General features: G+C 30.5%; 8 protein-coding genes across 8 annotated transcripts; 4 read left to right on the top strand and 4 right to left on the bottom strand. All coding sequences in view use genetic code 12, as the record gives it.

The window, feature by feature from the left end:
* The first annotated feature begins 92 nt into the window (after positions 1-92).
* URA3 (orotidine-5'-phosphate decarboxylase) lies at positions 93-1,095 on the top strand. Its single transcript, XM_064881656.1, has one exon. The coding sequence runs from the start codon at positions 105-107 to the stop codon at positions 906-908; it is 804 nt and encodes a 267-aa protein (XP_064738440.1). The 5' UTR covers positions 93-104; the 3' UTR covers positions 909-1,095.
* On the bottom strand, positions 997-2,199 carry RJT21DRAFT_130428 (uncharacterized protein; the record flags this gene model as incomplete). Its single annotated transcript, XM_064883004.1, has 1 exon — positions 997-2,199. The coding sequence occupies one exon, from the start codon at positions 2,197-2,199 to the stop codon at positions 997-999; it is 1,203 nt and encodes a 400-aa protein (XP_064738439.1).
* A 127-nt stretch (positions 2,200-2,326) lies between these two features.
* PEP8 (retromer subunit) lies at positions 2,327-3,982 on the bottom strand. The gene has a single exon (XM_064881655.1). It carries the CDS (start codon positions 3,664-3,666, stop codon positions 2,656-2,658), a length of 1,011 nt encoding a protein of 336 aa, XP_064738438.1. The 5' UTR covers positions 3,667-3,982; the 3' UTR covers positions 2,327-2,655.
* On the bottom strand, positions 3,896-5,134 carry RJT21DRAFT_120235 (type I glyceraldehyde-3-phosphate dehydrogenase). Its single transcript, XM_064881654.1, has one exon. It carries the CDS (start codon positions 5,034-5,036, stop codon positions 4,038-4,040), a length of 999 nt encoding a protein of 332 aa, XP_064738437.1. The 5' UTR covers positions 5,037-5,134; the 3' UTR covers positions 3,896-4,037.
* Positions 5,135-5,820: 686 nt separating this feature from the next.
* On the top strand, positions 5,821-6,117 carry RJT21DRAFT_33353 (uncharacterized protein). The gene has a single exon (XM_064884177.1). The coding sequence runs from the start codon at positions 5,855-5,857 to the stop codon at positions 6,029-6,031; it is 177 nt and encodes a 58-aa protein (XP_064738436.1). The 5' UTR covers positions 5,821-5,854; the 3' UTR covers positions 6,032-6,117.
* Positions 6,118-7,759: 1,642 nt separating this feature from the next.
* CSC25 (Ras family guanine nucleotide exchange factor) lies at positions 7,760-11,947 on the top strand (the record flags this gene model as incomplete). The annotated part of the gene is made up of 2 exons (XM_064885428.1): positions 7,760-9,897; positions 9,973-11,947. The coding sequence occupies 2 exons, from the start codon at positions 7,760-7,762 to the stop codon at positions 11,945-11,947; spliced, it is 4,113 nt and encodes a 1,370-aa protein (XP_064738435.1).
* A 65-nt stretch (positions 11,948-12,012) lies between these two features.
* RJT21DRAFT_33348 (uncharacterized protein) lies at positions 12,013-12,917 on the bottom strand. The gene has a single exon (XM_064884175.1). The coding sequence runs from the start codon at positions 12,686-12,688 to the stop codon at positions 12,077-12,079; it is 612 nt and encodes a 203-aa protein (XP_064738434.1). The 5' UTR covers positions 12,689-12,917; the 3' UTR covers positions 12,013-12,076.
* Positions 12,918-13,714: 797 nt separating this feature from the next.
* Positions 13,715-14,878, top strand: RJT21DRAFT_120228 (uncharacterized protein). The gene has a single exon (XM_064881653.1). The coding sequence runs from the start codon at positions 13,916-13,918 to the stop codon at positions 14,594-14,596; it is 681 nt and encodes a 226-aa protein (XP_064738433.1). The 5' UTR covers positions 13,715-13,915; the 3' UTR covers positions 14,597-14,878.
* The last annotated feature ends 28 nt before the right edge of the window (positions 14,879-14,906 follow it).

The raw sequence follows: 14,906 nt of genomic DNA, 5'->3' as shown, positions 1-14,906 counted from the left end.
TCTCTCTGCTCTCCACTATCTGTCTACTCTCATCGCAAAAAATTACCACTAGTGAAAAATTCACCACCACCACCACCACCACCACCACTACCTCCACCACCAATATGGTTAATACTCAAACTTATACCGCCAGAGCTCATGCACACGCCTCTCCAGTCGCACAACGTCTTTTCAAATTAATGGACACTAAAAAGACCAACTTATGTGCTTCAGTCGATGTTAATACTACCAATGAATTTCTTACCTTAATTGATAAATTAGGTCCATATATTTGTTTAGTTAAAACTCATATTGATATAATAGATGATTTCTCATATGAAGGAACCATTCAACCATTATTAGAATTATCTAAAAAACATAATTTTATGATTTTTGAAGATCGAAAATTCGCTGATATTGGTAATACTGTTAAATCTCAATATTCTAGTGGAGTATATAAAATAGCTCAATGGTCAGATATTACTAATGCTCATGGTATAACTGGAGCTGGGATAGTTAAAGGATTAAAAGAGGCTGCTAAAGAAACTACTAATGAACCAAGAGGTTTATTAATGTTGGCAGAATTATCTTCAAAGGGTTCTTTAGCTTATGGTGAATATACTGAAAAGACTATTGAAATTGCCAAGACTGATAAAGAATTTGTTATTGGATTTATTGCTCAAAGAGATATGGGAGGTGCTGATGAAGGATTTGATTGGATTGTTATGACTCCTGGTGTTGGATTAGATGATAAAGGTGATGCATTAGGTCAACAATATAGAACCGTTGATGAAGTTATTTCAACTGGTACTGATATAATTATTGTTGGTAGAGGTTTATTTGGTAAAGGTAGAGATCCTGATGTTGAAGGGCAAAGATATAGAGAAGCTGGATGGAATGCTTACTTAAAAAAGACTGGCCAATTATAAATTGAGTTTCTATATACACACACCTAAAAGAAAGAAATAATAAATAAATAAATAAATAATAAATAGACTATTTACATGATAATGATTTCTATGGCTCTAGTACTGTATAATCTTCGAAATTATCAGATAATCTAGTTCTCATAATTTCAAATACCAACAATCCTATAGAAGTTGCTGGGATTGTACTAAGAGCATTTCTTACAAATCCTTTATAAGCAAGATTGAAATATGATGATTTGGATTTATACTTGATTTTAAGTATTTGATGATAAGTATCAATATATGAATGATAATATAATTTAATTAAAGGTCTTCTACTTATATTAGCAGCTTGATTATAAATATCTAAAGCTTCTAATCGAGAAAGATGAAGTTTTTGAATTTTTGTAATTGGATATTGTATAGCTAATAAAGAAAATGCAGCCGATGCTCCTGCTAATAATATAAATGAAGATTTTAATATTTTAGCCGTTCTATTCCTTTCAAATTGTAATAACTTTTCATCAACTTTTTCTTCATCCATTTTTGTAATGGTTGCAATTTTTTCAACAATTTTTTCTTTAGATCTTCTATAAGCAACAACGGCTTTATAAGTCCAATTATAACCTTGAGTTTTAACTATTTCAAAAGTTGAAAAATAAAAGGCAAATCCTAAACTTTCTTTAATAAATGAAAATGAATAACCAGCAAATACTCCAACTAATCCAACTTCTTTTAATTTATTTATACCATAAACCCAAAGGTTTTGATTTTTACCATTTAATAATTCTGCCACATTCAGTCTCGTATAAATTGCATCAACTGGTGCAGCTGCTAAAGATTGAATAGAACCAGCTAAAAATCCTGCTTTCCAAGTATCAATTGGAGAATAATAATTAAAATCATGACGTTTATTAGTTTGAAAATGTGATCCATTATAATGATCTAAAGCTGTTAAATAAGTTCCATATAATATTAATCCGGTAAGTGAATTTGCTATTAATGGAGGTAAAACTTGATCTGGTATAAATCTAAATCCTTCCTTTTTAGCTACAGTAATTAACATTCCTAATGATGAATGAGTACTAAATCTATAAGGTTTTTCTTTAATATTATTATGTTTATGAGCTAATTCTCTTACATAAGCTAAATAATCAAATCGTGAAGGTCGAAATAATTTTACTGGAGTTCGAAGATATAATGCTTGTAATTGATATATTAAGGCTCGTATACCGGCGGCTGATAATGATGTAGCTTTATGACTACTTATATTACTAGATGACAGTAGTTTAGATTCTTCATCACTAATCATCAGAATTCCCAGTTCACTATATATTATCAGTCGTTTATATACTAATCCTACTAGTGGAGGTGTAGGTGAAGATGAAGGTGAAGGGTTAGTTAAACTTAAACTCGAATTCATTGCTGATGGCGAATTCGAATTCGAATTCGAATTCGAATTCGCTATCGCTTGCAGTCTTGACAGATTCATTATATATGTTATCAGACAGAAGGAAATTTAGTGAGATAACAATTTTAATTTTCTGCTATATCATCAGCAATGTATACAAGTCCAAATTACTAGTCACCTAGTCAATAGTGGGAGTGGTTTAAGTCCTAGTAAGAGTTAGCGAAGGGCACTTTTGATATGGGGGATCTAATAGTTTTTTTCTAGCCGAGAATACCCACTGATAGCGCCGCGACAACACTTTTGTATATTATTTAAAATGAGAGAACTACTATACCAGCTAAGTTAAGTTAAGTTAAGTTATTGATCTCTATAAAGAATTATTTCTGATTGTTTAAAGTATCGTCTGGCATCTTCATCTATTAGAACCAATGAAAGATAAGTTCTAGTTGAAAATTTCTTATTGACATCTCTATAAGTTGGAGTTAAATCATAACCACCTAAAAATAATCTTATAGGAATTGTTTCACCTTTTACAGGAGCTCCATCCATAATTTCAAATCTTACTACTGTTTCACTATCTGTTATTTGATTTGGAGCTGATCCAACTGTTTCTCTTCTAATTAAAGATAATTCCATATGTTTGATCTTAAGTCTTACTAATAAAAAGTATATACGACCTATAATCACATCTTTTAAAGAAAACCGCGATTTCAGATATTCAAATTCAATATGTAAACAATCTTCAATCCCTACATCCATTTTAACCGTCTGATGTCCTTCCTTAGATGGAGTAGCGGGAGGTGATGAATTGGAATTAGAATCGGCACCTCTAGTATTATGATGATGAGTATGAGCTTTATTGGAAATTACATTTGTTGTAGTAGAAGTGGCATTTGGAGTTGAAGGTGGTGTTATATATTGGAATACCCACAATTCCTTTTCTCGAGTGATTTCGGATGAAGACTTTCTAGAAACTACTACCTTCAAATAATATCGTAATCTAGCATTCTTTCCCCGATAACTTTCATATTGTTTTTCAACATTCTTAAATTCAAATGGATAAGTTTCAGGATGAGTTAAAATAGATGGTGATGCTAATTCCGTAGCCATTGATAAGAATTCTGAAGTTATTAATCCATCAATATTAGTTTCTATAGATCCAAATAATTGAACTTTAACCCCTAAATGTTCAATTTTTCTACCTTCTTTTGTACGAATAGTTACTTGACCCTTAACCGATTCTCCATCTTTATAAATTGGTAATTTCTCCATTCTACCATGAGGAGTCTTTACTTCTACATGTTTTCGAGAATCTTCATTATCTAGTCTTATATCTATATCTAGAGGAGCCTTAAAGAATATGGACATGTTTGTATAAATAATCCACTATGGATGTGGATACAATTGATGTGAATGCTAATAGTCTGACGGTCGTCATGTAATTGGTGATAGTTTAGGTAATTTTGGATGTTTGGATGTTTTTGATTTTTGTGTGTAGATGTTGTGCAGGACTTTCCTATTAGAGCATATACTTTTACTTTTAGTATAATAGTTGCAAAACACTAAACAACAGCTTAACTACATAATTCACAAAAGCTGTAGATAGTCAATTAGTTTATTGTCGTTAATCACTCACAAAAGTGGTATAAATTTATAGATTTTAATTAGATAAAAAATAGAGAAGAAACTTTGAAACATCAAATCATATGTACTATAGAAAAGGATCCTATTTGTTACATTTATAATTTAGCAACATATTCCACTAAGTCTACAACTCTGGTGGAGTAACCATATTCATTATCATACCAGGAGATCAACTTAACAAAAGTTGGAGATAATAAGATACCGGCTTTGGCATCAAAGACTGAGGAGTAAGTAGAAGATAAGAAATCAGTTGATACAACATCATCTTCAGTGTAACCTAAAACACCCTTTAATGGACCTTCAGCTGCCTTTTTCACAACAGCCTTAATTTCTTCATAAGAAGTGGCTCTACCTAAGTTAACAGTCAAGTCAACAACAGAGACATCGGTGGTTGGAACTCTTAAAGATAAACCAGTTAATTTACCATTCAATTCTGGAATAACTTTACCAACAGCCTTGGCAGCACCAGTAGAGGATGGAATAATGTTACCAGAAGCAGTTCTACCTCCTCTCCAATCCTTGTGGGATGGACCATCAACAGTCTTTTGAGTAGCAGTAATAGAGTGAACAGTTGTCATTAAACCTTCTTTAATACCAAATTCATCGTTAATAACTTTAGCTAATGGAGCTAAACAATTAGTAGTACAAGAAGCATTTGAGATAATAGTTAAATCTGGAGTAATCTTTGTTTCATTAACACCAACAACAAACATTGGAGCATCAGCAGATGGAGCAGTAATGATAACCTTCTTTGCACCAGCATCAATATGCTTTTGAGCACCAGCTAATTTAGTGAAAATACCAGTTGATTCAATAACGTATTCAACACCATTGGCACCCCATGGAATTTCAGATGGGTCCTTAAATTGGAAAACTTTAATTTTCTTACCATTAATGACTAAATATTCACCTTCAGCTTCAACAGTACCCTTATATCTACCATGAGTAGAATCATATTTAAACATATAAGCAGCATAATCAGCAGCAATGAAAGGATCATTGACAGCAACAACTTGAATGTCTGGTCTTTCTAAGGCAATTCTTAAAACTAAACGACCAATACGACCGAAACCATTGATAGCGACTTTAACCATTATGAGGGATTTTTAAGGGATATTACTTATAATATATATTCAATTGTATATGAATACTTAATGAATAATAAAAGAAAGAAAGAAATAAAAGAATTGAAAAGTATTATTAAAATCTATTTAAGAGAAATATCTACAAATATTTATATCAACACATTAATCCTTTGTTGGAATATGCTAGTGATGGACATTAGGTGATGGACCATCACCAGTTAGAAAAATTGCACCCACACACTAACAAATAAATTCTCCCATAACCACATGGCTCCCCTCTTTAAATTTCCAAGTCCCCTACATAGCAATTATTTTAAAAAAGTGTGCAGAATACCATCTGTCTAATAACTTTGATCATGCCACTAAAAATATTTACTTCAGTATTTGCAATATTAAATGTCGCACCTGTGATATCCGAATGACCCCTAAGTTACAGGCGTATATTTCTTCCTTACAGATTACTTTTCGCAAGCGTTAGCGACAAACTAAATTTACTATTTTTATACTATGTAAGTTGAATAAATCATACTACATATGTGTAATTACCCCAAACTAAGCAATCATGAATAGAAATAAATGCGTCTAATGTAAATCCATAAATTAGCTGAAACTGGAATTAAAGGGCACGGTACTGTTCCAATAGAAGGAATACCCTAATACTATATTTAACTTCACTTTACACAAAACTTAGACACTATCAGTGAAACATTGAAGTGAACCTTAAAGAAATTATTGCGCTTTTATAACTTATTTAAAATGATACTTAATCCAACATATTTTCCCTTACTATATCTTAAATATCTCTCACAACATAAGCAATATTAACTATGGGATCCGATCTACAATTCTTCGTCTTAGTTTCACTTTTAACTTTCATTCCTTACATCTTCATCTATAGATTTGCTCCATATAAGAAGGGTTTAAGTATTATTTATCTAGTGATTCAAGCTAGATTCATTCGGACTGGGGCTATTATGTTAGGCTTAAGCCCTTCGAATAAATAAAATCTTCTTGAACCATAAAAAAACAGGATACTTGCGCGCTACCAATATATAATTATATCCATCTTATATAATTCACCAATAATATAAAGTTGCTGACATTTTACTAGTACTAAGCTTTTCACGTAAATTCTTCAATTCACAAAGAGTAGAACAATGCTTAAAAATATGGTTTATGATTTGTTACTTCTTAAAGGCTATTTGGGGCTTTTGCGAGCATAATAAGCGACACAATAGCAAATCTATATTCTTGGACTTTTGCCTCATTGGTGGTAATTCTTACCATCAGAGAGTGAAATGTATAGAGTATTTTCATACTGAGGTAGTCCGAAATTGTTTAAACGGCGATTTTGAATTCTCGTTTCAGCCAATTGCTGAATTCATTTTCAATTGATTTGTGTAGTAAGATTTATTTAGCTTTAAAGTATGTTAGAAATAACTTGCGAAAGAAATTTGCCTTCGGGAAGAAATACTTACCAATAGAATGTCTTTCGGATACCACAGGTGCGACATTCGTCTGGGAAATACTGTACCACAGTAAGGACAAAGATTATTATTAATCTCCCAAGCTCATCTGGTGATGGTTATTCTCACCTCCCAATTAGGCAAGCGTGCTGCATACAGCCTACCCTAAAGAGTTGCGGTGACGTGGAGAGAATCGCGCACGTGACTAATTGGAAAGGAGGAGGGGATGTCAAGGAGTTATTTGCCCGTTGTAACCGAAAGCTTTAAAGTTACGTAAGCCTTCGAGAACAGGTCAGAATCGTTGATCAAAAATATGATGTGATTTAGAGCAGGTGATTTACTGAGGTATTAAACTTCGGATAATTGTCACTGTAATAACTCGGAGTTGACTTGCGAACTCCGTCTAAATTAATGAACTATTATCAGAATGGGGATATCAGTGGGTCAATTCAATTGAATATTATGTATGTAATATAAGTGACAGTATTAGATTATTAGATCTAATAGTTAATTGTCAACTGTTAATGGTTAATTGTTAATTGTTAATGGTTAATGGTTAACATACTATTCAGTGTTAATGAACTACAGCAGGCGAGACCATTTGATTGGTGACACAAAGGCACCCAGTTGCAAGGACTTGCCCCATTTGATTCTTTAAAGTGTAAAAGGCACTTACAAACACAAAGTGTATCAAAGTAGTCTTCTGACCCACTAAATCGAGGCTAGTGATGTAACCTGTTGTAACATTACAATATTCTGTTCTGGTTTATTAGATAATTTAAACTTCAATTTACTGCTAACTGTATCTACTACCTATTAGTTAACCATCTACTTTAGCACACTATTCATTGTTCACTATTTGTACCTAAATCGTACTCTATTGTAATACTACACTACTGTGTTATTATACTACTTTACTTTACTACTTTAGTAGTATTTCTCCATTCTCCACATTCCACACTCATTACTAAAGATAGTAATGACAGCTTCCATACATAAACCGTAATCTCGTAAACTGTAAGTTTTCGGTCCCGATCCTACATTTTTACAGGTTGGCCCGAGAAGATACTCATACTCATTTTTTTTTATTTTTACTTTATTGAGTCAACCCTCTATAACAACACCAGTTAAACCACAACTCAATTCGTACAAATCAGTGTGAGTGTACGTGAGAGTTGTTTGTGAGTCACGTTATCAGAGAATTGAACCGGTTTCAAATCAATTGCGTAACCAAATTAGAGAGGTGTGTGTAGTTTAAAATAAATAATGTCGCAGTATATGGATGAAATTGCTCCCGATGTTATATCACCTCAAGATAATAAAGTTCGAGTTGATCAACCAATAAAACATTTAGATACAGTTATAGCATTATATGAATTTCCTGGAACTCAACCTTCACATTTACCATTAAATTTAGGTGATACAATTTATGTATTATCAAAATCTGATAGTGGATGGTGGGATGGAGTTATAATTACCAATACTGGAGAATTACAAAGAGGCTGGTTTCCTCATAATTATGTAAGATCGGTTAATTATGTTCAACCGGTATTAAATAAATTAAAAAGTAATAAAGAATTGGATTCAATAACGGCTGCAAATACGGCAGCTAATGTATTAATACCAACTTTTGCAAATTTATTACAAAAGAATCTTATAGATTCAGAAAAGAATACTCCAACAAATAGTACTAGAAAGAATTCGGTAGTTAGTTTTGCTAGTTCTGAAACTAGTATTCCATCAGATTCTAAATTATTATCCAATACTAATAATACAAATACAAATACAAATACAAATACTCCTCAAAGTCCTCAACATCAAGCATCTGTAAGTACTATATCTTCATCAATTCATCAACATCCTTCAATTTCAAATACTATTACACCAGGAGATTTAATAGATGGATCTATAGTATTAACTGATATTGAAGAAGCCGAGAATTTATCAAAGAAATATAAACAAGATAATAAGAAATTATTATTATGGATTCCAAGATGTACAACTAATGGAGATTATGTATTTTATTGTGAACAATTAGATATTTATTGTGAATCTATACCTCAAGTCCCCTTTGAAGTAGGAGATTTCCCCCCTAAAATTGCTATTCCAAGTGAAGAATCATTAACAAATAATCTGATAATTCCAGTTGAATCAGATCATCGGAATTCAGATACTCTGACAGGAATATTAGATTCTAGAGGTGATTCAACTACAAGTTTTGATCCATTAAAGAGAGATTCTAATGCATCATCAATGTCTCAAAGTTCAGGAGCTTCATCATATCATCATTTTTCTAAACCATTCTTTGCGGTTGAACATTTATTTTATCTGCATCCTCAAGATTTATCAAAATGGAGTGATTTAAAACAACAATTTAATTATTTATTGGATTTATCTTTAAAATCTTTAAAAGATCATAATAAGCAATTATTCAGTACTCATTTCTCTCGATTAAATAAAATTATATCCATTGTTTTTGCAGCTTCAAGATTAAATCAAGAAGATTTTATGGATACAAAATATGAAAAATCAGCTAGACGGAAATTAAAAAGAATTGCTAGTTCATTTGCTCAAATTTATATTAATGGTATATTACATTTAAGTGTTATGCATCATTCGCAAGCCACATCTGAAGGTCAATTATTTAGTTTTGATATTTTTAAATTAAATAAGTCTACTAGTACAAAGCCGGGGAATTCTTATCAATCAAATGTTTCTTCAGTATCAACTATACGTCAACTGTCTCAAGATACCGTTAATTCCATGTCTCCAGGAATTTCATTTGATAATAATAATAGTAGTACTAGTCCTCGAGAATTTATTGGATATTTTCAACATATTGAATATGAAATTGAAAATTTACGATTAAATATGAATGGATTAATTAAGATTATGATTAAATTAAGTAAAGATAAAGTAATTCGAAGATCAGATTATGATTCATCAGATGCTTCAGAAGATGAAGGTGAAGATAGATATGATATTTTACCTCAAACTTATCCCAGATTTATAACTGATGAATTTAATGGAGGTAATTGGTGTAATCCATTTTTTACAACTAATAATCCTATATTAAATGTTAGTGGAGATGATTTAAAGAATAAATATCATTCTAAAGTAATAATTGATCATCAAGCTTATGATTCATTATATCATTATCTGGAAGAAATGAATAAATTAAGTCAAGAAACTTGTCAATTTTTAAATCCTGAAACTCAAAATTTATATTATAATACTATCTTAAAAAATGATAGAAATACTCAAATTTTAAGATTAATTTATAAATATTTATATTATGCTAGTTCAATGATTGATTTAATTGAATCATTTGATTTTACTGTGTTTTGTTTAATCAAAAGGTATTCATCTAATGAAGAAAATGATATTGAAAAGATTAATGAAGAGTTAATAAATAAATCTTCTAGTATTAATAGTAATACTAATACTAATACTAATACTAATACTAAAGATGGTAATAGTAATGAAAACCAAACCCAAACCCAAAAGAAATTAGAAATTGAATCATCATCTAATTTAACTTTTGATTATCCGGTAGTATTAGAATTCTTTCAATTAAAACAAGAATTTCATAATTTAATCTTAAAGATTATTATGGCTACTCAAACTTTAACTTTAGAAGATCCTGAAGTATTTAAAGGTTTAAGAAATGAAGATCCATTATTTTATGATCGAGAAATTTTAAAACATCCCACAGAAAAGGCTTCATTATTATTAACTAATGTATTATTAAATAAAATTAATCAAACTAAAGGTGATGCAATCTCAGTAAATCCTGATACTTTAATGTTATCATATTTATCTGATGGTAGTAAATTTTTTCAATCATTATTAACTCTTGTTCAACAATTAATTGATGAAAGAGAAACTATTTTAAATTATGCTACTCGAGTTATGCATGATGATTTTAATGTTCAATTATTAGTAATTGAAAGAAATAATACTATCTTAAGTGATAAATCAGATGATCATTCTTATTATAGTGGAGGTCATAAAAAGGCAAAAGATTTACCATGGTATCTTGAAGGTGATGAAGAATTTGATTTATTATTAGATTTAAAGGGGAATATTAAAGGTGGAACAAAAGAAGCACTAATTGCTCATTTAACTCATCATGATTTATTTGATAGTAATTTTAATTCAGCATTTTTATTTACTTTCCCCACGATGATGTCATTAGGAGAATTAATTGGATTATTAATTAATCGATTTAATATTGAAGCTCCAGAAGGTTTAAGTTATGAAGAATATAATACATGGATTACTAAAAAGCAAAATCCTATAAGAATTCGAGTTATGAATATAATGAAATTATTAATTGAAAAGCATTGGTCAAGATCTTATTATAATGAAACTATATTAAGAAAATGGTTAGGCTTTAGTCAAACTCCAGTAGTTCAAAGTTATTCAATTGGGAAACAATTAACTAATGATTTAGTTAGATTACTTCGAGGAGAAATGGTTTATATTGAAAGACAACCAGTTATACCTACTACCAAAGCTCCAGCTCCATTAGTTAAAGGATCATTAATTTCTAAAAAGATGAAATTATTAGATATTGATTATGTTGAATTAGCTCGACAATTAACTATACGAGAATTTAGTTTATATTCTAAAATAACTAAATTTGCATGTTTAACTAAAGTTTGGGGGAATAAATCAGGATTAACTGAAACTATTCAAAATATTCAAAGTTTTATTAAAGCATCAAATCAATTAACTAATTATGTCGCTTATATGATTTTAAGAAAGAATGATGCCAAAAGAAGAGTACAAATTATTCGATATTTTGTTCAAGTAGCAGAAAAGTGTCGTCAATATAATAATTTTTCTTCAATGACAGCTATTATATCAGCATTATATTCATCACCAATTCATAGATTAAAGAAAACTTGGAAATATGTTAATACTGATTCATTAAGTCATTTACAAAATATGAATAAATTAATGAATTCTCTGAGAAATTTTAATGAATATCGTGATGTTTTAAAATTTATTGGTAGTGAACCTTGTGTACCATTTTTTGGAGTCTTTTTAAGTGATTTAACATTTGTTTATCATGGTAATCCAGATAATTTATTAAATCGTACTAGAATGATTAATTTTGCTAAACGTGCTAAAACTTTTGAAATTGTTAGTGGAATTGATCGATTTAAAACTACTGGTTATAATTTTCAAAGTGTAGTAGAAATTCAAAAATATTTAGATGGATGGTTTGATAAATGTCCAAGTGTGGAAGAACAATATCAAATATCTTTAGAATTAGAACCTCGTGAATCAACTTCTGGTAGTGCGGGAGGTAAAAATAGTACATCTTCATCAGTATTATCAACTCAACAAACTGCAACTCCAACTACAACTCGAGATTATCGCTCTTCTAAGGGTGGGGGTCCTGTACAAAACTTGAGTAGTTTTGCATTTAAGGGATTATCATGAGGGACATTAACGTGTATTCTATATGAGTATATATAAGTATATACATCTATCTATATATACATCTATCTATATACATATATAATATAATATAATATAATATAATTTATTAAGTAATCGTAATCTTATGCATCATATGTGCTTGGTCTCTTGATTAAATTTAACATTGAAATTCTCTATTCTATAAGTATTATACGGTACTAATTTGGATAATTTATCAACAGATTCACTTAAAGCCTCTAGTATTTGATTATTTTCCATATCAAGTATATCAATAAGATAATCTAGTATATTAACCATATTTTGTTGTTGTAAAAGTAGATTCTTATGTTGCTCATTACGAGCTTTTGAATGTTGTTTAAGGGAAAATTTTCGTACTAGGAATTTTGAATCTTGGGTTGATTGTTTTTGTAGTTCAGGTCGAATAGATGATGATGTGTGTGCTGTTATGGTTGAAGTGGTTGACGTAGTGGAATTGACTGAATTGACAGTATTATATGATGAAGTAGAGCTTGTAGACATAGATCTTGACACTGACTCATTTCGGTTATTATTATTGTTATTATTGTGATTGTGCTTGTTATGATGATTGTTATGATGATTACTACTGTGATTGCTATGATGATGATATGACAGTATGGTAGAAGTAGACTCTATAATATCATCTTGTTCGACTTCATCAGTCATATCTAGTGCTATACTATCTAGTTGATCGAATAGGCTTTGTCTATTGATTTTCCCCATGGTGGCTTTTTATACTTAGCGATCTTGTGCTCTTTACGATACTGTCAAGTCCAGTGGTTAGCAAAACTTTATAAAGAAAAGAATGAAAGAATGAAAAGAACCAAAAAAAGTGAAATAACTAATAAGATTATATATTCTGCACAGCGAAAACTTGTATCTTGAACAGAATAAAAGTTAATCTGTTTAAGATTAGACGGCAAAATTGTTCAAATTGTTCAATTATGGTCAAGCTTTAAGGGAGGTATCCTATTAGTCTAAACGCGTCAAAAAAATTTATCAAATAAGGTGCGCAAATTAACGAATATATTATATAAATGTCCTTTTAGTTGCTGCATATATAAAAGATATCTGGTGATTTTAATGAATGTATTGGCAATTCAAGATTAAACGAACCATCAATTATAGATTGTGCAGTGTTTGCTTTTCGTCTACTGTTTGTAAATAGTTTTATAAAGAAAATGATTGAAACATGCTTCTACATAATGTCTATAATGTATACAACAATGGGTTATATGTGCTGCTTTATAGACAATGTCTGTAATATAATTAAGGAGTTAATCACAAAATTAATAGATTCTATTATCGGTACCATTGTTCGGCATTTACGAGACACGTCTGAATTAATTAATTTTCGTCATAAAATAGACGCAAAACGAAAACTTAATTTGTATTATGTAATCCTTGAAATCCGGTAGGAGGGGCGTGCTTGTTTTCACGTGTGTGGTCGGATATCAAAAATTATGTCATTAAAACTGAATAATTTAAGCTCGGGAAAACGTTTTTCTAATTGCAACCTCTTTCCATTCCGACGTAAGTAATTTAATTGTAAATATATTTCTTTTACATAATTGTAAACAATTAATTATATATCATTAAGCCAATGAAATATTTTAATAAATTTGTTAATACCTATTTAAGTAATTTCCAACGGAACATTTGAACGAATTCCAATATAAATAGTTGTCGGATCTCCCGCGGTAAGAATGCTTGAGTCATTCAGCTTTTCTCTCTTAACTATGAGCATTGGCAGCATTTTGCTCTATATGCAGGTCACTCTCCTCCTCCACATTCGACATATAAACTGCCTGAATCTGCTGAAGTTTTTCATTAATTATACTATTTTATTATAAATTTCATTCAGTTGGAAACTTTTCAATATCTTTGACTTAACAAAAATTAATTCAACTATTTAACTATCAATTTTAACGTACTACAACTTTTATTATAATGACAAGCTCGACAAACTTAAACCCTGAAAAGACCATCTGTGTCTTCTGTGGATCTTCTTTTGGAAATAAAACTTCATATGCTACTCAAGCTACTGAATTAGGAGCACAATTAGCTTCAAAGAATTGGGGCTTGGTTTATGGTGGTGGATCAACCGGTATTATGGGTGCTGTTGCTAGAGGTTGCGCCACTAATGGAGGATATGTTCATGGTATTATTCCAGAAGCTCTCATTTCTAGAGAAAGAACTGATGAAAAGGCTTTAAACTCTAAATTGAAGGAATCTATCGATAATCATGATGGCTCTACTCCAATTCCAGATTCAAAGGAGTATGGTAAAACAACTTTGGTTAAAGATATGCATACCCGTAAAAGGCTCATGGGTGAAGAAGCAGATGCATTTGTTGCTTTACCTGGTGGTTACGGTACTCTTGAAGAATTAATGGAAGTAGTTACTTGGTTCCAACTTAATATTCATAACAAACCAATTGTGATTTTCAATATTGATGGATTCTATGATAACTTCTTGAAATTCATTGAAGATTCAATTAGCAATGAATTTGTATCTGTCAAAAATGGAGAAATTATTAAAGTAGCTACTACTGTTGATGAAGTATTTGCTGCTATTGAAGATTACAAGATCCCTGAAGGCCGTTTCAACTTGAAGTGGGATTCTACTTAAAATTTTCGTAATCAATTTTGCTTCCTTGTTAGCTTTTCTTTTGCTTCGTTTGTGCCTTTATAGACCGTTATAAAGATCTTGGCTGTTTAATTGTGACCAAATCAATTTGCACTCATAAAAGTAACCTAACTTGAATTCTTGTATTAATTAAAATTAAGAAGAAAGTTATCAAATTTATACATAACATATATATTATATACTATATACATACGGATTGCTGATCCTAGTCGGCTTATTAGAACTACTCATCAGTGAATATAAAATAATTTCTAATAAATCACATGTATTGTAGCAGTCTTCATAGAAGAAA

Source organism: Scheffersomyces amazonensis (genome assembly GCF_036850825.1).
Source record: "Scheffersomyces amazonensis strain UFMG-HMD-26.3 chromosome Unknown RJT21scaffold_3, whole genome shotgun sequence".
Classification (NCBI taxonomy): domain Eukaryota; kingdom Fungi; phylum Ascomycota; class Pichiomycetes; order Serinales; family Debaryomycetaceae; genus Scheffersomyces; species Scheffersomyces amazonensis.
Note: the sequence above shows the minus strand (reverse complement) of the source record. Positions and strands in the feature narration are given on the sequence as shown.